General features: G+C 55.2%; 1 protein-coding gene across 8 annotated transcripts in view; it reads left to right on the forward strand.

The window, feature by feature from the left end:
• Nucleotides 1-932: 932 nt before the first annotated feature.
• The window catches only part of NIN (ninein), a 62,011-nt gene continuing 37,363 nt past the window's right edge, over nt 933-25,580 (forward strand). For 5 of the 8 annotated variants that reach the window (XM_027704046.1, XM_027704053.1, XM_027704050.1 and 2 more), the window contains exons 1-3: nt 7,021-7,451; nt 13,558-13,639; nt 20,910-21,073. In XM_027704046.1, the coding sequence (XP_027559847.1) occupies nt 7,197-7,451; nt 13,558-13,639; nt 20,910-21,073 (501 nt within the window). In that variant the 5' untranslated portion in view covers nt 7,021-7,196. Of the gene's footprint in view, nt 985-1,172; nt 1,227-4,590; nt 4,742-7,020; nt 7,452-13,557; nt 13,640-20,909; nt 21,074-25,580 lie in introns of those variants that run through there. The other 3 variants (XM_027704048.1, XM_027704047.1, XM_027704049.1) reach the window with 3 other exon arrangements.

Here is a 25,580-nt window from a genome sequence, read left to right on the forward strand (position 1 = left end):
GGGTGTGGGATGATGGGGACTGAGGTGATGCCACCCTGGGTGTGGGATGATGGGGACTGAGGTGATGCCACCCTGGGTGTGGGATGATGGGAACTGAGGTGATGCCACCCTGGGGGACAGGACGGTGTGGAGCCGGGCTGATGCTTCCCTGGGGTACAGGAAGGTGGGGAACCAAGGTGATGCCACCTGGGGGAGCAGCAGAGCAGGGAGCTGAGGCGATGTCCCTCTGGGGTGAGGGGTGATGGGAACCGAGGGGATGCCACCCTGAGGGGCACGACAGTTGGGAGCTGGGGTGATGCCCCTCTGGGGTGCAGGACAGTGGGGAGCCAGAGGGGTGACACCTGGGGGGCAGGACAACAAGGAGCAAGGGTGGTGTCCCCCTGGGGTGCGAGATGATAGGAACCAAGGTGATGCCACCCTGGGGGACAGGATATTGGGGAGCCAGGGTGATATCACCTTGGAGTGCAGAACAGCAGGGAGCTGGGGTGATGCCACCCTGGGCTGTGGGACGATGGGAACTGAGATGATGCCACCTGGGGCGAGGTAGGAGCCAGGGTGATGCCACTCTGGGGCGCATGACAGTGGGGAGCTGGGGTGATGCCACCCTGGGCTGCAGGACACTGGGGAGCCTGGATGGTACCACCCTGGGGCACAGGAAGTGGGAGCCCGGCTGATGCCACCCTGGGGAACACGACAGCGGGGAGTTGGGGTGATGCCACGCGGGTGCAGGACAGCGGTGACACGCGGGCGTCCCAGCGGTGCGGGACATCCCCGCAGACCCCCGCAGCCGTCCCCCGTGGCGGGGGGCGGTCCCGGGCGGTGCCGCACAAAGGCCGCCGGTCCCCCCGCCCCGGGGCCGCCCCGCACCCCCGGGGGCCGCCCCCGAGCCTCGGCCCAATAAACGCGGCCGCATTTGAACGCGGCGCCTCCCCCGGACCCGCAACGCTCCGAGCGGTCCCGCCGCGCCCGCGGGCACCGGAGCCGGTGAGGCCGGGACGGGAGCGGGGCAGGGGGTGCGGGGATGCCGAGGAAGGGAAGGGAAGGGGTACCGGTACCACCGAGCCCCGGGGTGCGGGGAGAGGAGGGAGCTCTGGCCGCCTCGGTCCCTCCTCCGCGGGCGGTGCCGGGGCTCAGCCCGCCCCTTCCCTTCCCGTCCCTTCCCGGCGGGGCCGGCCGCGTGTGCGGGACGCCGGGACGGGGCGGCGGGGAAGGGGCGCAGCGGCGAGGTGGGTGCGTGGGGAAGGGGCTCTGGAGGGAGGGGGATGCTGGAGGAAGAGGGAGCATGCTGGTTGCTGGAGGAACGAGATGCTGGAGAGGAGGAGGGGGGAGATGCTGCAGGAAGGGGGATGCTGGAAGCGGGTACATGATGCGGGAAGGGGGTGACGGGGACAGGTCTTGTAGCCAGAGGGTGCGGGGAGGGTTTCAGGAGTGTTTGCGTGCGGGTGCCACAGCAAAGCCCCCAAGGTCCCCTTTGCGCTGCTGGCAGTGGTCCAGAGGGGTGAGCGGCACCGGGTGCCGCTCGCCCTCCTGCCAAGGACACCCCATCCCGGCGTGCGCCCCAGTCCCCGGAGAGATGCTCCAAACGCTGGGAGCGGGTTCTGGACCACTCTGCGCGGGCTGAGTGGAGGAAGGAGCCGACTGTGGCTGGAGGAATTAATAACAGCAGTTGTTTTGTCAGCGGCAAAGCTCTCGCTGTCACCAGGGTGGCAGACAGCATCTGCTGTCTGGTCACCAACCGTGGGCCCCTCACCCTTGGCGCATCCCTGTAAGGATGGAGCTGAGGCGGTGAGCCAGGAAAGCCCAAATGCGCAGCCTGGGAGGTTCCAGCGCTGGGTGCGCCGGGGTTCTGCTGTGTGAGTGGGTGACAGCTCGGGTGGGTGACAGTCTGGGTGTATCCTGCCCATCTTCCCCGGGTGCTCCCCAGACCGGAGCTGGCGGGAGGCGATGGGCGCGTTATCGCCGTGATTCAGCACAGCCCAGGTTTGTCGGAGCCGGTGCGCGTCTGAGCTCCTCGGGAACTGCCGGATCCTTCATTTCCCCGGCGCGCGAGGCGTCGCTGGATAAATTACCGGCTCGCTTTGTTTACTTCTGAACTAATCAGCTTTGTGCCTCCACCTTGGGCTTTATCGCACCCGGGGCTCCCCGAGTTACTGCAGAGCGACTCCAGCCCGATTTGCAAAATCAAACCAGATGGGCGCTTTGTTTTTTCCTTACGGAGGGAAGGCTGGGAGTGAAAAGCCCTATTACAATGCAAATACCGGGCTGGCGTGAATATTCAAACCGCTGCGCTGCTTTTGAAGCTCTTTACATAAATTTATGGTGCTTTTATACGCCATCGCTGCTTTGCTAATCTGGAGTGGAGCTTGGTTAACAGGATCTCTGCTCTCTGCCAACTTTGGAGGGTTCGGGGGTGTTTTGGGGTGCACGGGGAGAGGTGGCATTGAGGTGCAAAGCGAGAATTATGAGCGTGGTCAATTGGGGGGAGGAACCGCCAGCTGTAAGGCTGACTCTGGTGGTGACCCTTGAAGAGCCCGGGCGTGCTGTCAAGTGATTTACTGATATTTAGGTGCTTCATTGTCCTTTTGGGTTTTGTTTTTCCCTTTCCCTTTGGTTTCTCGGCGTGACCCTTTGTGGAGCTGCTGCTCCGGAGAAGGGACAGGGTGTTGCAGGGTGGGCTGAGCTGGGAAATTGCCCCAACACGGTGGGGGGGCTTTGGGGTCTGTGCACTGACAGGGCACCGAGCTCTTCTCTGGAGACCCGAGGGAACAGCTGGAGCTGTGTCAGGAGACGTTTAGGTTGGATATTAGGAAAAGGTTCTTCCCCTAGAAGGTGGTTGGGCAAGGAACAGGCTTCCCAGGGCAGTGGGCACAGCCCCAAGGCTGCCAGTGCTCCAGGAGGGTTTGGACAACACTCTGAGGGACAGAGTGGGATTGTTGGGCTGTCTGTACAGGGCCAGGAGTTGGACTTGGATGATCCTTGTGGGTCCCTCCAACTCCGGTCATTCTGTGATTCATCAGAGCCGCTTCACTGCAGCTGCGATGGATGAAATGGTTCATTAGGGGGAGGAGATAATGAGTTTGAGGCAATCTCAGCTCTGGTTTTCCAGCAAGGGCTCAAGGGTTTGGTTTTGGTGGCTGCTGGGCATCCTGTGTAAACCCCACCATTACAAACTGGGGTCCTGGTGGCTTTTGCCAGCTGTGTTCACACTGTCCCTGTTGTCACAAGCGCAGCAGGAAGGGAAAGTTGCTTTAAAATGCCCACATGTGGCTGTGCTCTCCAGCACTGGGTGGGCACTACAGAGCTCTGACATCCCAGGGAGCAGGTGCTTGTGTTTTGAAGGTGGCCACAGGATGCTACTGGGTGGTTATTGCTAATTACCAGGCCCTGTTTGAGTCCAGGTGATCAAAAGTAGCAGCAAAATCAGTGTTCTCCTTGCTGTCCCTTGAAAGCAATGACTTGATTGAGGCCAGTGCCCTTCCACGGAGGGCTGGTTGGGGTGAGGGCAGGGTACCCATAGCCCTAATTGGTGTTGCAGATCCCAGGGGGACGTCTGGGCAAATCATCCCCAAAATCTCCATCTTGTGCCATTGTACAGCAGGAAACGTGGTTTTGCACCAACCTGGTGAAAGGTGTCCCTGCCCATGGCAGGGGGGTTGGAATGAGATGGTCTTTAGGGTCCCTTCCAACCCAAACTGTTCTGGGATTCTGTGATTCATATTGGTTTTCACCCCTAAAAAGGTAATTGTGCTAATTGTAGTGTTTTTACTTGCTGATGCCATTGATTGACCAGGTAATTTGTGTCTTCATTAGCTCCAGGCTAAAGCTTGGGGGTTGGTATTGATTCCAGGCACTTAATATGCGACGCAGTAATTACTGTTTAAGCCTATATTGTTTGAGTTAAATTTAGCTGGGAATTTAGTCCTATCAGGCCTCTACATTGTGTGCTGTGAAGGTTATCTGGCTCTCAGGAGGGGGGGGATTTAGGGGAAGGAAAGAAACGCCGGTGAAAACTTCCTCTTCTCATCATCCCCGAGCGCTTTGCTTCCCCGGACTTGTTGTAGGGAGAACAGAAACGAGGGATAATGTGGCTGTGACTCTCCCGAAGCGCTGCCTGCTCAAGCCGGTCATTTTGGGGGACTTGAAACGACACAGAAGGCCAGCAATAAATCTGAACAAAGTGACGCCCCGCGCGGGGACCCCTCTCTCCTCCTCGCAGGGGGACCGGGGGAACCCCCGCTCAGCTGCTGCCCGCCTGCCCCCATTATCCCGCCCGCTCCGGCCGCCCCTCCTGCATCTCAGCTGCTGGCCCATCTGGAGCGGAGATGAAAGGCCGGGCTTTAATTCGGGCTTTGTGTGCCTCTTGTGTGTGCGTGTCCCCCTCCCCTCCCAGCCCTTTCTCCGCTGCCAGTCCCCCCTGAGCGCGGGGTGCGGGAAGGTGGCTGCGCTCGCCGGGGCTCTGATGCCGCTGACCTCATTATTGTGACTGCTGGGCGATGATGCCAGGCGAGCCTCGCCGGCTCATCAGGTAGGAGGGCTGGGTGGTTGGTTTGTTTTTTTTTTTTCCTTTTTTCCCCCCCCTCCCTCTCGAAGCACTGCTGAATAATTCAGCCGGGAGTAGGCATCTTGGGTCACCTTGCGCAGCCGGCTGCGTGCCGGAGCCGGCTTCCTAAGATGGAGGTTGTGCAGGATGCGTGCGGGATCGCCCGGCTGCTGGCAGCCCCCTGGCATTGACTGACTGCAGGTAGGCAAAGAGCCCTGTCCTTTGCTGTCGGTTCCCGACGACGCTTTTTGTGCTGGAAAGCAGGAAATCCCTTTCCCGGGTCCCCGGCGAGCTCCGACCGTCCCTCGCTGCGGGGACGTGCGAGGGCTGCCAGGGCCGGCGTGCCAAAATCTCACCTGGGCTGTAGGGCAGGTCTGGCCCCTGGCGGGGACCAGGCACCCACCTTTTCTTTTCCTTTGGGAATTGTATTTTTCTTGCTGGTTTTAAGGGCTCCCTAATGCCTCCTCCACCTGGAGCCCATCTGGGCTTGCCCGGGGTAAGATTCTGGGGCTTCTTGCCGGTGTGGCACCAAGAGGGGTGACCCCAGTGCTCCGGCAGCATTGGATGCTCAGGGACATGATGGGAGATGGCATTTAGCTCTCTGTGCTGTCTGACTGGGGGAACTGGTTCTGGCAGTGGAGGAGTAGGGTCGGGTGCTGGAGACATCTCCGGGGGGCAGGAGGTGGCTGACCCTGAAGATAAGAGGCTCGAAAACGCCTGGGAAGCTCCGTGGGTTGGAGTCACCTTCGCTGCAGGCTTGGCTGTGAGTTTTGGGGCTGCTGGAATGTGCAGGCAGGGCTCCCTGACACACCAGCATCAGCAGCAGCCACTGTGGAGCCCCGTGGGTGCGGGTGGGAAATGAGGATACCAGTGTGAGAGTGGAAACTAGTTTGTTGCCTTCCTCCTGCTTGCAGGCACCTGAGTTTTTGGGTGCTGCCTCCTCCTCTGTGCCCTGAGTGCAACGTGTCTGCACCCTCCCTCCTCCCTGCAGCGCTTGAGGTGCTGTGATAAATCAGCTCAGGAGGGATCTGAAGGGGGGGAAAACAGGGGATTGTAGGGTGTGAGGCTCAGGTACAGGGATATAGGGATGGGGAGTGTCCACGGTCATCCTTGTCCGTGTTGGTGCAGGAGGAAGGGCAGCCAGGCTGGGCTGTTCCTGTCCCATGGACCCTGCGTGCTGCCTGGCACCAGCCCTGCATCCCTCAGCAGATGTGGGATCCCCAGGATGCTCTGCCTCGGCATCTGCTCCTGCAGCCAGTGGAATCAAGGACACGGCTGCTGCAGTGCCTGCCCTGGAGATTTCCAACAGTGGTTGGGCTGTGCTGGTGGGCAGGGGGGTGAAACTGGGCTGCAGTTGGAGCAGCTTTGCTTGTTCTGGGATGTCTGTGAGTGCCCAGACATGCTGTGACATGGGCAGCCACAACAACCCCGTGAGGCTGAGAGGGGGCTTCTCCATAGCAGGGCTGGATGGTGAGGGGGTTTGGATAGAACCCCTGTTTTGAGGAATGTGGCTGAGACAACCTGCAGCAGTGTCACCAGAATAAAATTCTGGTGGCCGAGGCTGGCCGAGCATCCCGGGATTCCCAGTTGTGTCTTTGGGATACCAGGTCCCTACAGTGCCCACTGTCACTCAGTGCACTCCGGTGATGATGGTGGTGGTGCACATCCACACCAAGGCTGTGTTGTGGCACTGGGTGACACTGCTGCCACCCCAAGCCGGGGGGGGAGCCCCAGGCCAGGCTGGTAAATGGATCCAGCCAAATGCTTCGTTTCAGACAGGAAATTTCCCTCTGCTCCCCTGCCAGAACAGTTCCTGGGGCTGTGATCCTCTGTTAGCAATGGATGAGAGGAATGAAGAATTGCCTCGGAAGGGCCCTGAGGCAAGCTGGGGGAGAACCACCTGGGCTTTGTGTGCCCAGTGCAGGATACCAAATACATTTTGACTGTTTCCATGCTGGGGTCTACTCTGCTCCGGGGCTGGGTCTGCTGCCACTTTAGCAGTGTTTTCCCTGCCTTCAGCCAAAGTTTGACCTGCAGTGGAGGAGAACAGTGCAGTGAGTGCTTGGCAGTGCCAGGGGAATGATTGGACTGGATCTTGGAGGTCTTTTCCAATCTAAGTGATTCCATGATTGTCTTTGGCGCAGGGGTGTGTGTTGTGTTGGTGGGAGGGGGGTGTACACAATGTCTGCCTGGCCTGAAGGGTTTGTGTTGGGGTCTCCTGCCCTCCCCTCTCCAGGCAGAGCCCCACCCTCTGTTCCCTGCAGCTGCTGAGCTGTTGCTGCTGGGATGGTTGTTTATCTTCTCACCAAAGCATCACCTGCAACACCTGGGGATCAGTGGAGCTCAAGGGAACAATTTTCCCCTGCAGCACCTCAGCTGCTCCGGCTGAGCCGAATGAGCTGCTCGCGGAGTCGGCGTGAGGTGGCACTTAGGGACGTGCCACATGGGGCTGTCCCAGCCACCTGGGCTGTCCCTGCTGGAGGGTTTGGCTCCTCAGGCTTTTTTCCCTTTAGTCTTTCTGCTGTGTGACTTCTGCCTTTCCCCCAGTGGTGTGGGAGAGGCCGGAGCAGTGGTGGAGCACTGGGTTTACTCAACACGGCCACCAACAGCCTCGTGGGCAGCTCCTGCACCAGCCCTTGGGGTTCTTCACCATTCCATGGCCATGGGCACCGTGGTCAACGTTCACCTGCCCCATCTCTTCCCACAGGTGAGCGTGGCAGGCTATGGGATGGATGAAGCTGAGCAGGACCAGTATGAAGCTCGGCTCAAGGAGCTCTTCGACAGCTTTGACAGCACGGGCACGGGGTCCCTGGGGCAGGAGGAGCTCACTGACCTCTGCCACATGCTGCACCTGGAGGAGGTGGCCCCAGCACTGCAGCAGACCCTCCTCCAAGGAAACCTCCTAGGCAGGGTAAGGCTGGGGGACATGGGGGGGCTGGGGAGCCAGGCACACCTGTGTGTGGAATTGTCTTGGAAGGAGACTGAATGTCTATAATTTGAATATTCAACATCCCTGAGGTTCTGGGGCTGCAGGACTTGTGGGGTCTGATCTGTTCAGCAGGGTGGGCACAGGGTGACTTTTGAGAGGGGAATCATGATAACGGGGAAGGGAACTGCTCTGCCCTGGCTGGAGGTGGTTTGAGACTCAAAAGCCATCGCTTTAGGCTTGACCTTGTGCACTGGTGTGTTTTCCCAGGGTCCAAGGCCAGACCGAGTGCTGGGTCCTGGCTGCTCGGCTCACACAGTGCCCCTGCCCCTGGTTTGTGCTGCTGCTGGCCTGGGTCAGCTCCCTGAGCCAGCTCACCAGGTGCTTGCACAAACTCTGCAGCCCTTGGGATGAGACAGGGACCTAAATCCAGGGCTTGAGCCTGTGATTTACGTTGGCTTAAGCTGTAGTTAGGCTGGCAGGGCTGTGTGCAGTCGTGCACGTCTCTGCAAGGTAGAGAATATTGTCCAACTCAGGCAGTCGCTGGCTTGGCCACCTTTGTCCATTTACCTGGTGTTGGTGGCTTTCCAAAGCCATTTTTTGGTTGTGGTTGTACCTTTAGGGAGTTAAATGCCAGGGCACTGAGCAGAAGCTGCTTGCCCTTGGGGGGGATCTCCACATGTCCTTGTGCCTTCTGCATTATGTCTTTCCCGGCACACTGTGCTCAGAGTGCATTGGATCCTTCCCTTAAAATCACCCTGAAATCCCATCACTGCTCATTAAAATCAGAAAATGTGGAGCAGGGCAGCCAGGGCTCTGGATAGACAGGAACTAGGTGGCTATTCCGACTCCCAATTTCCGATCAAACTGCAGCTTTCAGGAACAAAATTCCTTTAACAAACAAAGCCACCTCTTCCCTGCCTGCCCTGGGGCCATAGTGTAGAAGTGGTGCTGGAGCCTGGAACAGGGATGAATCCAGGTGGAGGTTTCTGACCTTTGGAGCTGCGGTGTGGTATTTCCCAGAGCACCAGAGGCTTTGTTATGCTCCGTTGTCTTGAGCTTATGCTGCTTGGATGCTGTTATAGAATCAGGGAATGGGTTGGGTTGGAAGGGACCTTAAAGATCATCCAGTTCCAGCCCCCTGCCATGGGCAGGGACACTTTCCATTAGCCCAGGTTGCTCCAAGCCCTGTCCAACCTGGCCTTGGACACACCCAGGGATGGGGCAGCCACAGCTTCTCTGGGCAACCTGTGCCAGGTTCCCTCACAGGGAAAAATTCCTTCCTAACATCTAATCTAAGCCTGCCTTCCTTCAGCTTAAAGCAATTTCCCCTTGTCCTGTCATCTGGCTTTGCCACCTGTGGGATAGAGGGAAAGGAAGGGCACTACTGAAGATGTGGCTGTCACAGGGCACCAAAAAGCCCCTCTTAAAGCATCCCGAGTGCCGGATCACACTCACCCCATCCCAACCAGGAGCTCCATCCCTGTGAGCCGTCCCGGGGCACGAGGCATCCCGTTTTGTTTCATTCCTTTTTGTCTCTGGGAACGGTTCTCCCTCATAACCTGCCACTTGAACATCAGGATAATCTGTGTCAGGATAATCTGTGTCTCCTGTGTTTCCTTCCTCCCTCCCTGGTGCTGGTGCTCGTTAGCAGCAGCAATGGCCCGTGTCTGAGCGCGAGCCGGATTTAATAGCCCTCGGATCCTTGGGGTTTCCTAGGAATCACTTTGGGAGAATAGCAGTGAACATGTTGCTCCCTGAGCACAGACTTCTTGCACCTGCCCCGCCAGCTCCTCGCCGCAGATGGTCCCAGCCTTTGTTTTCCTGCACTTCCAGGGGCCGGGATTTATGGGAGGGCACCGGGGAGGGGGGTGGCGGGGGGGGATGGTTTTGTCTGCTGAGGGGCAACTCAGCGGGGCCACGTGCTTGCTTTTGTGTGGGGGGCTCTGCTCCAGGGATGAATGCTCCGGGATCATAGAATCATGGAATGGTTTGGGTTGAAAGGGGCTTTAAAGATCATCTTGTTCCAACCCCCTGCCGTGGGCAGGGAGTGCTCGGTTGGACCAGGAGCTGAGCTGGCATCCGGTGAGGGGCTGGATACCTGCAATGCTTTGGGGATTAATGGGCTCTGGTGGGGGGTGTAAATCCTGCCCTGACTCGTGGCAGAGCCAAACCACCCCAGAACTGTTTTCCTGGCAGAGCCAAACCACCCCAGAACTGTTTTCCTCACGGGGTTGCGTGCGGAGGTGATGCTGGCAGCAATTCCTGGGATTCCTCAGGAAGGCTGTTTCCTCAGGCCCCTCACACTTGGTGGTGGGAGCAAGGGGACGGGTGCAGGTGTGTCTTGTCTGTCTGCCCTCTCTGTGCCCTTTAATTAGCAGCAAACTCAGGGTGTTTTGGGGACAGTGCACATGGGCCGTGGTTGGGTGATGTGCAGGGATGGGGGTAAGTCCATGGAAATCATGTCCCATCCCTGGAAGTGTCCAAGGCCGAGTTGGGCAGGGTTTGGAGCAACCTGGTCTAGTGGAAGGTGTCCCTGCCCATGGCAGGGTGTGGGAAGGACATGAGCTTTAAGGTCCCTTCCCACCCAAACCATTCTGGGATTCAGTGAAGTTGGGCACCTCCCAACCCTGCACAGGGACTGTCCTTGGCACCATCCTGGAGCAGGGATGGGGAGCTCGGGTTTCAGCTGCACTATTGCATTAACAGCCTGCAGCAAGGACACCACAGTGTGGGGTTTCACTCACCAGCTCCCTTCAATGCTGTGGGTGGTGACCTCTTACAAAATATCCTCCCTCTGTGCCCGCAGTGATGCTGTTCCCTTTAATGTGTGGTGTGGTCCCCTTAATTTTGCAGGCCACGCAGGAGGCTTGGGTGCAAGGTTGCGAGACTGCCCTATTCTGATGCTGTTGCAAGATTGCCTTGTTAGGACCGGAGGGAATGGTGTGAAGCTGTGTCAGGAGAGGTTTAGGTTGGATATCAGGGAAAGGTTCTTCCCCCAGAGGGTGGTTGGGCTCTGAACAGGCTCCCCAGGGCAGTGGGCACAGCCCCAAGGCTGCCAGAGCTCCAGGAGTGTTTGGACAACGCTCTCAGGGACAGAGTGGGATTGTTGGGGGTGTCCTGAGCAGGGCCAGGAGTTGCACTGGATGATCCTTGAGGGTCCCTTCCAGCTCAGGACATTCCATGATTCCACGTCTTCCCTACCAGACGCTTCCCTCTGCAACCTTCTGGCTGCCTCTGCTAGCAGGAATTTGCAGATGGGGGCAGAGCTTTGGGGAAAAAGGGCCGTGCTGTGGAAGATCAAGGAGAAGGGAGCTGGAAGGAGCCGCCGGTGCCGGTTTGCCCCGGAGAGAGACGGGGTGGGTGTGGGTGTGCAAACTGCTTTGCATTGCAGGGGCAGACAGCGGGGAGCAGCAGGTACCTTGGCACGTGCACACGCCCTTTCTAGTGCTAATAAGTCACGGCTTCAGAGGGAAAAGTGGCTGCAAAGCAGGACTGGGATTTCTCCGAGGAGCTGGGGTTGCTCGGCAGCTGCAGCTTGGTTGGTCCCTGATCCTCGTGGGGAGGCCGGGCTGGGCTGGCGGTGCCTCCGTTGGTGTTTAGTCTTGTTTGCCTCTGATTTAGTTGTCCTGGGAAAGTTCTCCTCGCCCAGGGGGTTGTTGTGCCCTCAAGGGCTCTGCCGGGGGAGTTTGCAGGGGCCTGCGATCCACGTCTCTGGGTGGGCACAAATGTTGTGCCATCGAATCCCGAATTCCCCTGTGTTCGGGATTGGTTTGGATCAGCCTCGAGCTGCTGTTGGAGACCCCCACGAGCAGATGCACAAGTTGGCAGTTTTGGCAGTTCCAAAATAGAATCCCAGAATGTAGTGGGTTGGAAGGGACCTTGAAGATCATCCAGTTCCACCCCGCTGCCATGGGCAGGGGCACCTTGCAGTAGATCAAGCCCTGTCGAGGAACACTTCCAGGGATCCAGGGGCAGCCACAGCTTCTCTGGGCAGCCTGTGCCAGGGCCTCCCCACCCTCACTCAAGGATTTCTGCAGCTTTTGTGGCTTTGCTGTTCCGTGGCTGCCTTGTACTCGAGCCCAGCTCCTAATTTTATCAGCTGTATTTCTCTAACTCTCTGAGCACTCTCTGTGTACAAACGTGCTACATCCAAGGTCAGACATGCACCACAGAGACTGGTTTTCCTGGTTATCTGTTGTTAAAAAAAACACCTCTGGCCCATCCTGAAGAAAAATCTCCCCCTCTGCCAGCTGGGACTCCACCTCCAGAGTGGGATCCTGCCGCTGGGAAGGCACAAGGGGGAAACTCCTGTTCCTGTCCCTCTGCTGCTGATTTGCATTTTAAATCCTGCTGTGCAGCCAAGCACAGCACTGGCATGGGGGGCCTGGAGGATGTCCATGTCCTGCCCCGCAGCCTAATCCTTCCATGGGCTCCTTTGGATGTCGTGGTCATGGTAAAATCGCTCTGTGGTGGCGGTGCCGGGGCCATCTGTCCCTTGTGCAGCTGAGTGAGGGCTCAGCCCCTTCACCCTTCCTCCTCTTCATTAATGCAAACACCACTTATGGGCTTGTTGGGCAGAGCAGGTGGTGCTGCACACCTGCCCAGGTGGTTTTACTCTGTTTAATTCACACCAGTGATGCAAAGTGAGTTTTATTTTATTTTTTTTGTTTTATTAATCCAAACCCAGCCAGCCCCAGCACCCATCTGAGGGACCAGCTCTGTTGTCACTGTTCCCTTCCTGAGAAGATCCCAGGGGGAGAGAACCTGTTACTTGAACACCCTCATCTTTTATTCATCCTCATTTAGTCTAAATGTCAAGTTTGCTTTTTTTTTAATCGGGGGAATTCTCCTCTCTCTGTAAACTGTCCTTTGGAAGTACACCAGTGTTTGGAAATGGATGGCAGCAATTAGTATTCAGATGAAGGCATCCCTGATGAGTTTCTTTGCTGAACGTATTTTTAACTGTGTTTAAAAAATGTGTTCAAAAATGTTTAGAACCACGGGGGTGATTGGCACTGCCTGAGTGAGGTGCTCCCCTGCACCCCCGTGGCTCACCTGTGTCCCCTCCCTGCCATGGAGCTTATTACCCTTTTTTTGGGCTTTCTTGACCCCGAAAACAAGCTGGAGAACTTCAAACATGAACTTTTGTTGCTTGTGCAGCATTAAAATCCCCTCTGTGGCTCCGGATTCACGGCAGTCGACTTCAGCCAGAGCAGCCCCAGCGGGTTTTTTAAATGCAAAATCTCTTGTTCAATGCTAAAAATTCTTCCAAGATTTATTTAGCCAAAAGAAATCGTAGCAGCCAGCTCTGCCTCACCACTGACCCATGTCAAATAGCTTCTCCAGCTGTCCCTGGGTTTCCGTCCCCCACGGCTGGAATTGCTGACATTCCCCGGCATGGCTGTGGAGGAGCTGGAGCCCCTTTGTGACTGTTTGTGGCTGTGAGGCAGGAGGCTTTCCAGGAAGGCACAGATGGAAGAGGGAAGGGGGGGAAAAAAACCCCCCTCAGTGGCAGAATCATCCCTCTGTGGTTTTCCCAGCCACGCTCCGGACCTGGTATTCCCAGTCCAGCTCTCGTGGAACTACGGGAGCTGGGGCAGGACTGCCCTGGAAAGGGTGTGGTTTTTCTGCCATCCAGTGGTTTTCGAAGGTTAATTAGGGCAGTGGAGCATTTCCACAACCAAATCTCTCATCCCTTATCATCCCTGACCCTGGCCAGGTCACCTCAAGCAACGGAGATGTTCCCTGCTCCTTTGGACATGTTAATTTGGCTTCTTGCTTGCTGGAAAAACCCAACCAACAGCATGAAAACAGTGGCTCTGGGTCATTCTGTGATAGCAATAAGTTTTTCCAGGTGCCCAAAGTCTCTGGCTGTGTCTTCATGTCCCTTGCTGCCACTTCCCCAGGCTCCAAGACTGCAGGAGCCGAGATTCCTTTGTTGTCAGCAGACACAGGCACTCGTGTTTCAGCGTGGTCTGAGTGATATCCATTGCTGCCCATCTCCTTGCTTGGATTTATTGCCCTCAAATTTAACCATCTGCACCAGTTGATTTCCTCTTTTCTTCCTTTTTTTTTTTCCCCCCCACAGGTCCACTTTGATCAGTTTAAAGAAGCACTTATCCTCATCTTATCCAGAACCCTGTCAAATGAAGAGCACTTCCAAGAACCAGGTAAATACTGAAATTATCCAAAATATTACATTTTCTTTGGCTGAGCAGACACGGGTGGCTCTCACAGAGGGACTTAGAGAAAGTGCTTTTTAGGTGCTGAGATTGGCCACCCAAGCAGAAGAGCCTGACTTGGGGAGAAGGAGAGTTGAGTTCTGTTGTGGAGCCTTGTGAAAAAGCATTTTCAGAGCTATAAGATATTTATATCCCATTACCATGATCTAAATGCCCGGAGGGGCACGTGATGTCTGTGAGTGGAGAGCTATAACAGCACTTCAGATGCTCAGGATGTCTCAGGGCTGCAAAATGGGCTGAGGTCTCTCCATCCCACGGCACTTCTGGTGGCCAGGGATGCTTTAGGGGAGTGGATGGCTGTGGGCAGGCAATCAAATGGCTGCTTTAATGCTGCTGCTGGTGCTTTTTCCCCAGCTGGGACTAATGTTGATTTTTATATTTTTCTAGTCCATTCTGTTTCTTTGTGCCTGAGATGAGCAGGGTGAGTGTGGTCCCATAGGAAAAGCTACTCTGTATTTCTCCCAGGAAACAGTCAGTCTGGTCCAAAGTGTTCCTGAACAAGGTGAACTCCCTGGCAAACCAGGCTGGGGCCGGTTGGACAATTCTAGAATGGTTTAGAAGGGACCTCAGACCATCTTGTTCCACTCCCCTGCCATGGGAAGGGACACATTCCACTAGACTGGGTTGCTCCAAGCCCTGTCCAGCCTGGCCTTGAACACTTCTGGGGATGGGACAGTACTGTGAGTCTTCACTGTCCTGTTTTTATCTTGCTTTGTCTTGGTGTGCCTTGAAAATGTAGCTTTTTAGGCTTCCCTTGGCAGGAAATAATGGTTACAGCTTCACGTGCCCCCCCATCACCTCCCAGTGCACAAGGGACTGGTGGTGGTGGGAGCACTGGGAGGTGTGGGCTGGGCCCCTGCAGCTCCAGCTGGTATCACACCTGTATGTAAATCCCTAATCCTGTCTTTGGAGCAGCAGGGGGAGCGAAATCCCCCAAGGAGAAAACAGCTTAGCAAGGGCGGAGAGGGGAAACTCCAGGTTTCCTCTCCTGGAGCATCAATCCCAGCTGGAGCATCCCACTCTGGAGAGAGCAGCCTGCCAGCAAAATTACACCTTTCCCCCTTAGATAGGCTGCAAAAACCACAGGGTTGAAGAGATGTGATTGATGGATTATTTTTATTTTTCCACCTCTCATTTCCAAAGCTCTTAACGCTTAGAGGGAGATGGGTGATGACAGCTCTCTTGCACCAGGCATTCCTTAATGGAATTTCCCAGCACAGGTCAGTGGGTGCTGGGGAGAGAGAGGGGGGAGCACTGTGGTGTGTGGTGAGGGGTTGGATCTGCTCCGATCCCTTCCAGCCCCTCGGAGAGGAGCTGGCACGGAGCAGGAGGCAACCCCAGCACCCCAGTGAAGCAGAACTAATCCAGCATTCTGCATTTTATTGGGGAATCATATGGCTGAGGAGCTCCAGCTTGATTGAAATGTAAATAAATCTTCTAGAAACGGCTGAATTTGGGGTTTTCGCCGGGGAAATTACGAGCGAAGCCGGAGAGCCCTCCTTGGGGACGCGTTTGTCAGCTGGGTTTGGAGTGGCAGGAAATCAAAGGGCGTGGGGTGCAGGTAGGGAGCCAGCACCAGGCAGGCCTGGGAGGCATTTTATTGTTAATGCATTTTGACAGGTTGGTTAACGCCGAAGTCTTTGCTTCTTTTAATTTAGATCAAACCGGAGATTTGGAGAACAAGCTGCTTTGTGCTTGTTGGTGTCAAACTGTCAGGGAGTGTGGAAATGCTGGTGTTCCAGCCCGCCCCGGGCTCGGGAAAAATTGAGTTAAGAGCTCTAAATCGTATCATTTAAATGAAAATTTAATTTAGGGGGGAGGAAAAAAAAAAAGACAGAGGTTTTAAGGCTGTTTGCTGTGTCTGCGGGGTTCGATCTGGAAGGAGGCGACTGTGTGCTGTGATGCTGTGGTTTTATCCAGGGATTTGGGTGATGGGAAGGTCACTTGGGTCTGGGAGCACTGGAGGGCTTGTGGCTTTGGTCTGTTCTGCGTGTGCAACACGGCCAAGGGACCTGGCTGGGGATGTCATCCTTGTCCCTGTGGATGCTCCTGGCTTGGGGAGGATGGCTCAGCACAAGGAGCCCTGGGGGTGACAGGAAGGACATGGAGCTGTTGGAGAGAGTCCAGAGGAGGCCACCAAGATGATTAGAGGGATATGGAGCATAAGGAAAGGCTGAGAGAGTTGGGATTGTTCAGCCTGGAGAAGGGAAGGCTCTGGGGTGACCTGATTGTGGCCTGACAGGAAAGATGGAGAGGGACTATTGACAAGGGCCTGGAGTGACAGGACAAGGGGAATGGATTCAAACTGACAGAATAGGTTTAGATGGGATATTGTAAAGGAATTGTTGACTGTGAGGGTGATGAGGCCCTGGCACAGGTTGCCTGGAGAAGCTGTGGCTGCCCCATCCCTGGAAGTGTCCAAGGCCAGGTTGGAGCAACCTGGGCTAGTGGAAGGTGTCCCTGCCCACAGCAGGCGGTGGAATGAGATGGTCTTTAAGGTCCCTTCCAACCCAAACCAGCCTGAGATCTATGACAGGGCAGCCCTGGGGTCACATCAGGATCCCTGGGTTGGGGACAAGGAACCAAAACTGCCGTGGTTCCTGCAGAAGCAGCCCATGGGGTTTCCTCATTTTGGGAGGAAGCAGCAGGTGGGAGAAGCACTCAGGCTTGCAGAGAGCAGCTGATATATTCATATGATATTTTTTTTTTCTCGGCAAAGAGGCAAAATTCGCTTTGCAAAGGGAAGACTGGCAGGGAGGTTGGTCCTGGCATGCTGCGGGCGCCTTGCCTGGGAAGCAGCCCTGGAAACCAAGGCAGGCAGAGTTCCCAGTGCTGCTGTCATCAGCTCTTGTCCCCTTGAGGATGATGGTGTGGGGACACAGACCCAGCTGTGAACCAGAGCATCAGCTGGCTGGGCAAACCCTGGCTCTGCTGGGAAGAGGGACGGGGAGATTCCAGGAAAAGCAGAAAAAAGGCTTGGATGTGGTTTAAAATAATGATTATTTTAGCCTCTCAGACCCGTGGGACTGGGCTGGCTGCTGCTGCCACCACCACTGCTCTTTGTCCACGGGTCATTGTTGGGACAGTAAAATAGATTTAAGGGTGGGGAAAGGAAGAAAAGAAAAAAAAATAATTTCAGTGGGCGATTAGGGGAAAGAAAAAAAATCAGGCTTCTCTTTTTTTTTTTTTTTTTTTATTCCTTCCCCATTATAGCAAATAAAAAGTGCGTGGAAGCTCAGATAGGGAGGGATTACCGGGGGTGGAGTGCAGGATTACGGGAACACCCAGGAGAAATTAAAGAGCAGTTTGACGCCATCGGCCCTGCGGTCACGAGGGGTCGTGGGGTTTTTTTGGGTTTTTTTCGGGTTTTTTCCTTCCCAGCATGTGGAGACAACAGAAGTGCCCTCCCAAAAAGGGAGCTGGTGGGGGTGATGCCCTTGGAGGGGCATCCATGGGGGAAGGTCGTTCAGCTGGCTGGAACATCCCACCTCCACTGGCTGAGCCTGAATTATGGAACAGGGGCTTGGAGGAGTTCAGACATACCTGGTGCCTCGGGGGGATTAGGATTTAGCAGATCCCAGCTGCCATGTGCTTTGCCCAGCAGTTTGGAGCATCCCTGCCTTCCAAATCTTAAGCAGCAAAGAAATTAATTTCACCTCTGAACGCCGGAATGGCGGGATGAGGAGGGTCTTCCTGCTCTAAACCCCCTTTTGTCTGCGCTCCAGGGCTTTGATGCTGGGCCCAGGAAAGGGGAGCCTCCCCCCCCCTTCCTCCATCCTCCCCAAGCATCTGAGGGCAGAGCAGGATTTTGAAATGACTTATCTGGCGCAGAAAGGCAGAAAATCAAGTGTAAATCTCCAGCCATGGAGACGTTTCACTGCCGAGATGGACGGGGGAGGGTGGGAGGGAGAGTGAGAAAGGGAATTGAGGGAATTGATGGTTTCTGTCTGTGGTGCTTAAATCAGGGAGGTCTTGTGAAATGTAGACTTAAAGTGGGTTGTTTGGTTGTTTTCTTTTTCAGGGGGCACTTTGGGGGCCACAAACCCTCTGGGCAATGGGCAGGAAAGTGAGAGGTTTGTTCTCTCAGCCTCCCACTCTTGTCCCCAGCCCCGGGGCAGTTCAGGGGGGCAGATCAGACCTCAGTGTTTAATTAGGCACCGGCTCTGGAGTGTGTGTTTTGCTAAGCCTGAGTGTTGCTGAGGGCTGTGGGAGGCAGGGAGGGCTCAACCTATTTAATTTTTCTCTTTTTTCCCCCTTCTCTTGGTGCCTTGTCAGCCACACAGTGATGGGAGTCTGTGAGCTGCAGCATCTTGCCTTGCTGCTGGTGGGAGAAGTGGGTACCTGGACACAGGCATCCTTCCCTCTGTTCAGTACAGGGAGATATTTTATATTTTTGGGGATAAATAGCACACAGGGCTGTCTCATGGGCACCTGCCTCACTGAAAGCCTTGATTTTTGACATCTCCCTCCTGTTCCTCCTTTGCCTTTGAAAGCACATGTGGATTGAGCAGCTCTTCCCATCTAAGGCTGGACTTGATGATCTTGGACGTCTTTTCCGACTTTAATGATTCTGTAATCCTTCCTCATCAGTTTTGGCTGGGAATGAGAAATTGTTCAGCTCATCACTGATCTTCCTGCATTCAGGGAGCACGGGTGGCTGCTTTCTGCTGGCGTGTGCACTCAGCATTCCCTAAACATTGGGAATAGTGGGAGCATCAAGGGCATGACTGCTGTGCTGGGGGTTTGGGTTGGGAAGGCAGGGGATGGAGAGGCTTGGAGGATGCTGCAGGTGTGGAAGGTATCCATGGTTGAGAGATGATGGTGCATGAGGCTTTCTGGAAAGGAGATGGATTCGTGATTCCAGGGATGGGGCTGCAGGATGTGGTCCCTAATGCCAGGGTGGCACAGGGTGGGGGGAGAGCTGCAACCCAGTGCTAACAAAAACACCCTGGCTCTGGAAACAAGATTTCAGGGAGCCTGAGCTATGGGATTTCAGGATGCCTGAGCTGGGATCTCCTCAGGCACAGCCAGTTTTGAAAGTCGGAGCGAAGCAGGAACAAATGTTCTGCTCTCAAGCTGTGAAGGGTCACCTTTCCCTCCTGGGGATGTTCTCAGGCTTCACAGTTTTTTAATTACGAAGGGAAAACAAGCTCACCCAGGGTGCTCAGACCAAACAGGAGAGAGAAATCAGCTGCCAGCCTCCAAATGCTTAAAACACAGAAGTGGGGAGACGTTCCCATTGTTCCCATTCCTGTGCTTGCAGGGAGCTCAGAGTGAAGGCACTTGTGTTTCATAGAATCATGGAATGGCTTGGGTTGGAAGGGACCTTGAAGACCATCTTGTTCCAACCCCTTCCATGGACAGGGACACCTTCCACTAGACCACATGCAGCTGGATTTCCACCTGCAGCAGTGGTTAAACACACTGTCAATGTGGCAGGGTTGGAAACAGGACTCTTTGGGAAACCCAGAAGGAAATTTAGCTTTAGCTTCACTGCTGCTAAATTACAGCTTCTTCCCCCCCCTTACCTCCCCTCCCCACATCTTTCCAAAGACAGATGGGCATGGAGGTACATCCCTGTCTTAGGAATAAAAAATGATTCCTGAAGAAAAACAAAGCCCCCGGCCCTCTTGTGAGGGAGGGAGAAAATAACAGGGTGAATGAGTCGCCACAAATATTAGCATTTCAGAGAGAAGCTGCTGGATGGAGATTGTTCACCACCAGGCAGGCTTTAATAGGAGTGATAAGGTTTGCTTTTGTTCTGGGGCTCTTACTCAATCAGCCTGTCTCCTCGAGATTTTTCTATCGGCTCCCTCCATCTCCCAACTTTCATGTGCTGAGTCCCAGCTGCAGCAAATCTTGTTAAGATGGCCTTGTTCAAACACGGGCGCCGGGTTTGTTCCCTAGAGCTGCACCACGGCTGGATGGAGTGCAAGGCTTCAGGAATCAAAGCGCTCCTCGTCCTGTGTATTTTATAATTCATTGCATAGCTAAGTTGTGGAATATTTTTTTTTTTCCTCCTCTCTAACAAGCTTGAAGCCTTTTCTTCCATATCTAAAGGAATATTATCCGAGGAGGCATTTGGGTAGGGGGGGGTTTTAGAGACCTGCTGCTTCCCGTGTATCCTTTGTCAGTGATGGACCGGCCTCCCTGTGCCTTATTAGTATTGCAGTCTTGCATTTATTTTATATCAGAGCCCTCTGCAAATAAAAATTTCAAAAGCTGCTGCTCTTGCCACCGCAAGTGGCGGAAAATAAAAGATGATGGAGTCCTGGGGGGGTTTCAGCAGTCAGGTTAGCAAACACTGAAACAAAGCGTGGCAGAGAGCCTTCCCCTAATTGAATCCCTGGTTAATTTGGTCCTCTGTTTAATTTGCCCCCTGCTCCAGACGTCGGGCGATTCTCACTGAAAATAGCCCAAAAAAACGTGCTTATTTATTTTTTTTGTTTTGATCCCTGTCTGCGAGTGCTCCTGGATAATTCGGTCCCCGAAGGGGCAGGAGCTTGCTGCGGGAAGCTGGAGCCGGGGAATGTTGGAGCCCCTGTAATTAGACGAGGACTCCAAGGGGTTATTTAGGTCCTGCAGTTGGCACTGGCTGCTCAGCACAAGCTGGGACCTGCCCCGCTGTCGCCGGGATCGGCTGCTTGTGTCAGCCCCTCAAGAGACGTTCGCCTCCAAACCTGCCCAATTTTTTTTTTTCCACTCGCCAGGTCGTTCTTACACTTTTAATGGAGCTGAAATTTAAATCCACGGAAAGCAGTGGCGGCGGCCGCCCAGGTGTGTGAGGGATCTGGAGACTTGAGCTGCCTAAGTGCAATGCTGTCCCTAATTAAACCTGCCCGGCGCTGCTAATGGAGATTAGTGCAAGGAGGAGAGGCCTAATGGACTTTCCATCCGAGGCGCTTGGCAAGGTCGAGGGAGCGTTTCCCCATCCTGTTAACTTGATCTGGGAATTGGGGAAGGGTGAGGAAGAGGAAGATTCCACTTAGTGACAGCTTTTTTTTTTCTTAGGTGGGAGCAGAACCATTCCTAACCCATCAGGCCCAAGGCCACACTGAGGGCAGTGGTCTTGGGAATGTGCAGCCATTGGTGCTTGTCCAGTGGGAATGGTGGTGGCAGTTCCGACCAAACCAGCCCTGGGAGCTCGATCTGCAAAAAAAATCGTGTTATCCATGTGTGGTGTGCTTGAATTTCACAGATTCCTCCCCGGAAGCGCAGCCCAAGTACATCAAAGGTGGCAAACGCTACGGCCGGCGTTCCCTGCCGGAGTTCCAGGAATCCGTGGAGGACTTTGCCGAGGTGACGGTCATCGAGCCTCTGAGCGAGGAGGCACATCCCACACACATCCCCTCCAGCGAGCAGGTGAGCAGGGAAGCGGGATGAGCGTTGGGAGTGGGCTTGTCACCCCCAGACACCGCTGCTCCCCACATCCAAAGGGGGGTTCGGGTGTCCTTGGAGCCTTCCCAGCAAAGGCATCGATCGACCATTCCAGGCAGCACCTCCCTCGCTCCAGCCCCGGATTCCCGTCCGTGTGGCTGCCGTGGGAAGTCGGGAAGGAGCCAGGGGTGATGTGCTCCGGGTGCCGGTGGTGACGTGCTCCGGGTGCCGGCACCGCTGGCCTCGCCGCTCTCCTGGCTCCGGAGCGGGCCAGCAATTAGGGAAGGGCTGTCCCGCTGCCTCCGTGGCTAACGAAGTGTGGGCTGGGAGCACACGGAGCACGTCCGCATCCATTAGCTCAGCTGCCAAAATCCACCCGTGGCTCCGGAGGTCTCTGGCAGAGGGAATGGGGGGAAGGGGGTGGTGGGTGGCAGAGCTCCGCAGCCAAGAGCTCTCAGGACTTAGACTTGCTCAAAAATCCAGATTTTTTTTTTGTTATTCCTGGTTTTGTGACTTAAAATTTGTGGCTCTCTTTGTGCCAGCGCTTTCAATCCCGAAACCTCTTGCTTCCCCAGACAGAAAAGCCAGAGGAGCCGAGTGGTTGGGGTTGGTGTGTGTTAGAGTACGGCCACAGCGGTGTTTCCCGGGAGCTGGGCTGCTTCCAGCCTGCCCTGGGTTGCCAAGTATTGTTGATTCAGGAGCACAGGGTGGGAGTTTTCCAGTGGGAAGAAGCACTGCTGCGTTCTCCCCTCCTCTATCTCTTGGCTTGACTCGTGGGATGGGGGTTGCTCTGCAGCCACCAACGCTGCATGGGAAAGCAAGGGAGAAATTTCCAGGTTTTCAGTGTTGTTCCTATGCAGCTTAAAATTTAAAAAAAAAAACAAAACTCAAAGAAAAGCTTTTCCATCAGACCCAGCTTCTTTTCCCTGCTCTCGGTGACCTTTGCTCACCGCCGCAGGGATGCTCATCCATCTCCTGGTGCTGCCCACATGGGCTGCCCTGACCTTGGAATCGGTGTTAATCCGCCCACACCCCCTGGGGAAGCCATGCCCTTGATGGAAGAGGCTACTCTAATCTTACTCCTCGGTTTTAGCTGTCACGGAGGTGTAAAAGGGTAGTTTATTAACAAGGTCAGTTAATTAACCCAGCTGGTACTGTAACCAGGGGGTGGGCCAGTCTCCTGCTGGGAACGCTTGTCACACCTTTTGGGGTGATGGCATGGTTAATTCTCTTGCAAATTAAGCAAAAAACTGGCTACACTTGTAAAATCCCTACTCTATCAGCATTGCTATCTCACTTGTAAAGCAGATCCTCTTGGTATGCACGGGAATGAGTTGCTGGGAGGTGTTGAGGGGTCCCAGGGAAGTGTTGGAGACTCCTGGTGCGTTGACTCCCCGGGACTTGGCGCAGCCACCAGCCTTTTCCCAGTTTTCTGCTGTTGTGTGTACAAACATCGCCGGCGTTCCGCAAGCCTGGCTCCGGCCCGGGCTGTTTGTGGCCTGAGAACTGGGACAGGGTGGCTTAATTGGCGCTTGCTCTCAAGCGGTGCCAATTAAAAGGGCTCGGGCTCTGTCTCAGAGGATTCCTTCCTTCCTTCCTTCCCTCCCTCCCCTCCTCGTGGCTGTAAACACGAGGGGAGAGGCTGGAGGGATGGTCTGTGCGTGGGATTAGCTGCCCAGGGAGGCTCCGTGACCTCCACCCCCAGTGGTTTTTTGGGTGCTGTTGGATGAAGTATTGAGCAGCTGGGTCTGGGTTTTGGTGTTGATCCTGCTGTGAGTGGAGCGTGGTGGCGGGATCCTGAGGGTCCCTCTGACCTGCAGGAGCTTGTCCCCATGGATGCTGGCTGTGCTGACTTCCAAACCTCACTGCAGAGCATCTGTCACCTCCCCTTCCCCAGCTGTTGGCTCTGCTCTGGGAAAGGTCCCTCCTACTTGCAGGTTTATAGAATCCCGAAATGGTTTGGGTTGGAAGAGACCTTAAAGTCCATCTTGTTCCACCTCTTGCCATGGGCAGGGACACCTTCCACTAGATCAGGTTGCTCCAAACCCCATCCAACCTGGCCTTCAGGTTGTAGAAACTGCTGTCCCATCCCAGCTCTGTCCTTTCAGTGCCTTCCTGAGCCACTCTCTCCCATTTTCTGTGTTTGCTTCTGCAAGAGTTGCTTCTAGCGTGACGTGGCCTTGGAGCAAAACCTTCTGGGAGGCTCAGCTTGAAAACTCCTTGCCTTTGGGTCCTTGATGTGAGGCTCCCAAAGTGGGATTGCCCTGTACAGCCGGGGTTTGTGGATAGCACCTCAGGATAGCGCCTGCTTCCCGCAATAGTGCGTTAATTGATGTGACTCTGGTGCTTTGGAGCTGGAGGCACCTGGCAAAACGGGATGTGGAGATTTGACAGCTTTTTGGGGTCTCTGCTCTGACTGCTCAGCCCGGGGAGCTGATCTCTGGATCTGGGAAGAAGAGGATTTGCCAACGCTGGGGCTCTGGCTCACCTTGCGCCGCGCGAAGCAGAGCGGGCTCGGCGTGCGCTCCTGATCATCATTTTAATTAGCAATATATTCTGGGGGGAGAACAAAGGTCTGTCTGGCTGGAGCAGATGGCGGGGGGGGGAGAAGAGGTGGCTGCTGCCTTATTCTGGGGGAGAGGCCACGGCGAGCAAACGGCACAGGCTGCAGATGCATTTGAAAGCCGCGGCCATCTGCTCCTCGGCCCGGCCGAGCACGCGCCTCCCAAATAATAACAACGCATTCCTGGGATCCCGGCGGCTGCTGGGTGTGACCCGTGGCCAGCTGTAGCACTGCTGGGGCTGGGGGAACAATGCCGGGCCCGACATCGGGATGTTCCAGCCCCTCTTTTGTGCTCCCACCGGCGGTGGGCGACCCCGAGCCCCGTCACACAAAGGGACCCCCCGAGCCCTCCCCGGCACGGGCAGGGAGGTCACACGAGCGCCCCGGGGTCGCTGTCAGGGGGGGTTGCCAGCCTGCAGCCTCCCTCCCTCTCACTATATTGCAGTCTCACAGGGTTGTTGGTGTTTATGGGGTTGTTGTGTGTCGTGGTTTCGTGGAATCCCAGAATGGTCTGGGTTGGAAGGGATCTTAAAGATCGTCTCGTTCCCAACCCGGTGATGTGGGCAGGGACGCCTTCCACTAGCCCAGGTTGCTCCAAGCCCCATCCATTATGTCCATAAACGCTTCCAGGGGTGGAAGTGCCACAGCTTCTCTGGTTTGGGGTTCTTGGTTTTGAGGTGTCCTTGAAGTGAAAGGGTCTGGTGCTATGAAATATATATATATAAATATGTTGCTTATGCAGAAAGACTTGGACGCAGTGGATCTGCCTTCGGAGCATCACTACCAGGTTCCCCTCAGTTTTCCCCCCACCACCACAAGGACAGGGATGAGTTGCTGCAGGGTGGCACTCAGAGACCCTCTCTCCACACAGTGTTGGCTGTTGCACACGTGCAGGCACTTAAGGGCTGGGATGGTGTCAGCTCGTGCAGGTTTTAGGCTGTTTTCTGTCTTTGCAGATGGGTTGGAAGGGACCTTAAAGCTCATCCAGTTCCACCCCCCTGCCATGGGCAGGGACACCTTCCACTATCCCAGGTTGCTCCAAGCCCTGCCCAACCTGGCCTGGAACACTCCCAGGGATGGGATTTGATGGTACCTGCTGCCTCAGCTCCTGCTTTTTGTCTCTGGTGGGACCTTGTGGTGCTGTGGCAGCGAACCAGCCCTTGCCTGGTCCGGCAGCTGAAACGGGAACAAGCAGCAGAGCTAAAAAAAGTCCAGTGACCTAATCCAGTTTCCATGGTAACGTTGTAGATTAATGGCTTTTAGCTGTAATCTGAATGAGACGTATTGAACTTTTTCTGTGATGATTTAGAGCCTCTTTATGTCCTGGGTGACTTTGCCTCCAAATCCATCAGTCACGTGCAGGCAGAGGTATCCACTTGTAGCGGTGGAGAAGCAACATCTGCCGGGGGCTGCTGCTAAACCAGGAGTTTGTGTGGCGTGGGAGTAAATACCCTGGGCTGGTACAAGGGGTGGTAGGGATGAGACAACGTGTAGTACATGAGGGAATCATCTTAAATCCTGTACCTCTGCCCTGCTCCCGGTGCTGCCTGAGCTGATGGGGTGTTTCCAGAGAGAATGAGGGTGTTTCCAGAGGGCTTAAGACCACCAAAGAGTGGTTTTTTTGGTTTTGTTTTTTTTTCCTCGAGCTTGTTGACAGCACAGGTCTGTCTCCTGACGCAGAGCTGCAGTTAGTGGAGGAGTTCTGGAGTGGGCTTGGCTAAACGTGGGCCAAAACAGGGAAAAACAGAGTGCTGGAAGGAGAGGATAAGATAACCCAGCTAGCAGCTCTACGATCTTTCCTGCATCCCATCACCTCGACTATCAACACCTCTAAGACAAGCAGCACGATTTTCTTGGAGGGCAAACCCCTCCCTCTCTCCCATCACCCTGCCAGGCTCTGATCTGTCACCTCTCCCGGGTCATTTTGCA

Source organism: Neopelma chrysocephalum, unplaced genomic scaffold (genome assembly GCF_003984885.1).
Source record: "Neopelma chrysocephalum unplaced genomic scaffold, ASM398488v2 Primary Assembly neopelma1_253, whole genome shotgun sequence".
Taxonomy (NCBI): domain Eukaryota; kingdom Metazoa; phylum Chordata; class Aves; order Passeriformes; family Pipridae; genus Neopelma; species Neopelma chrysocephalum.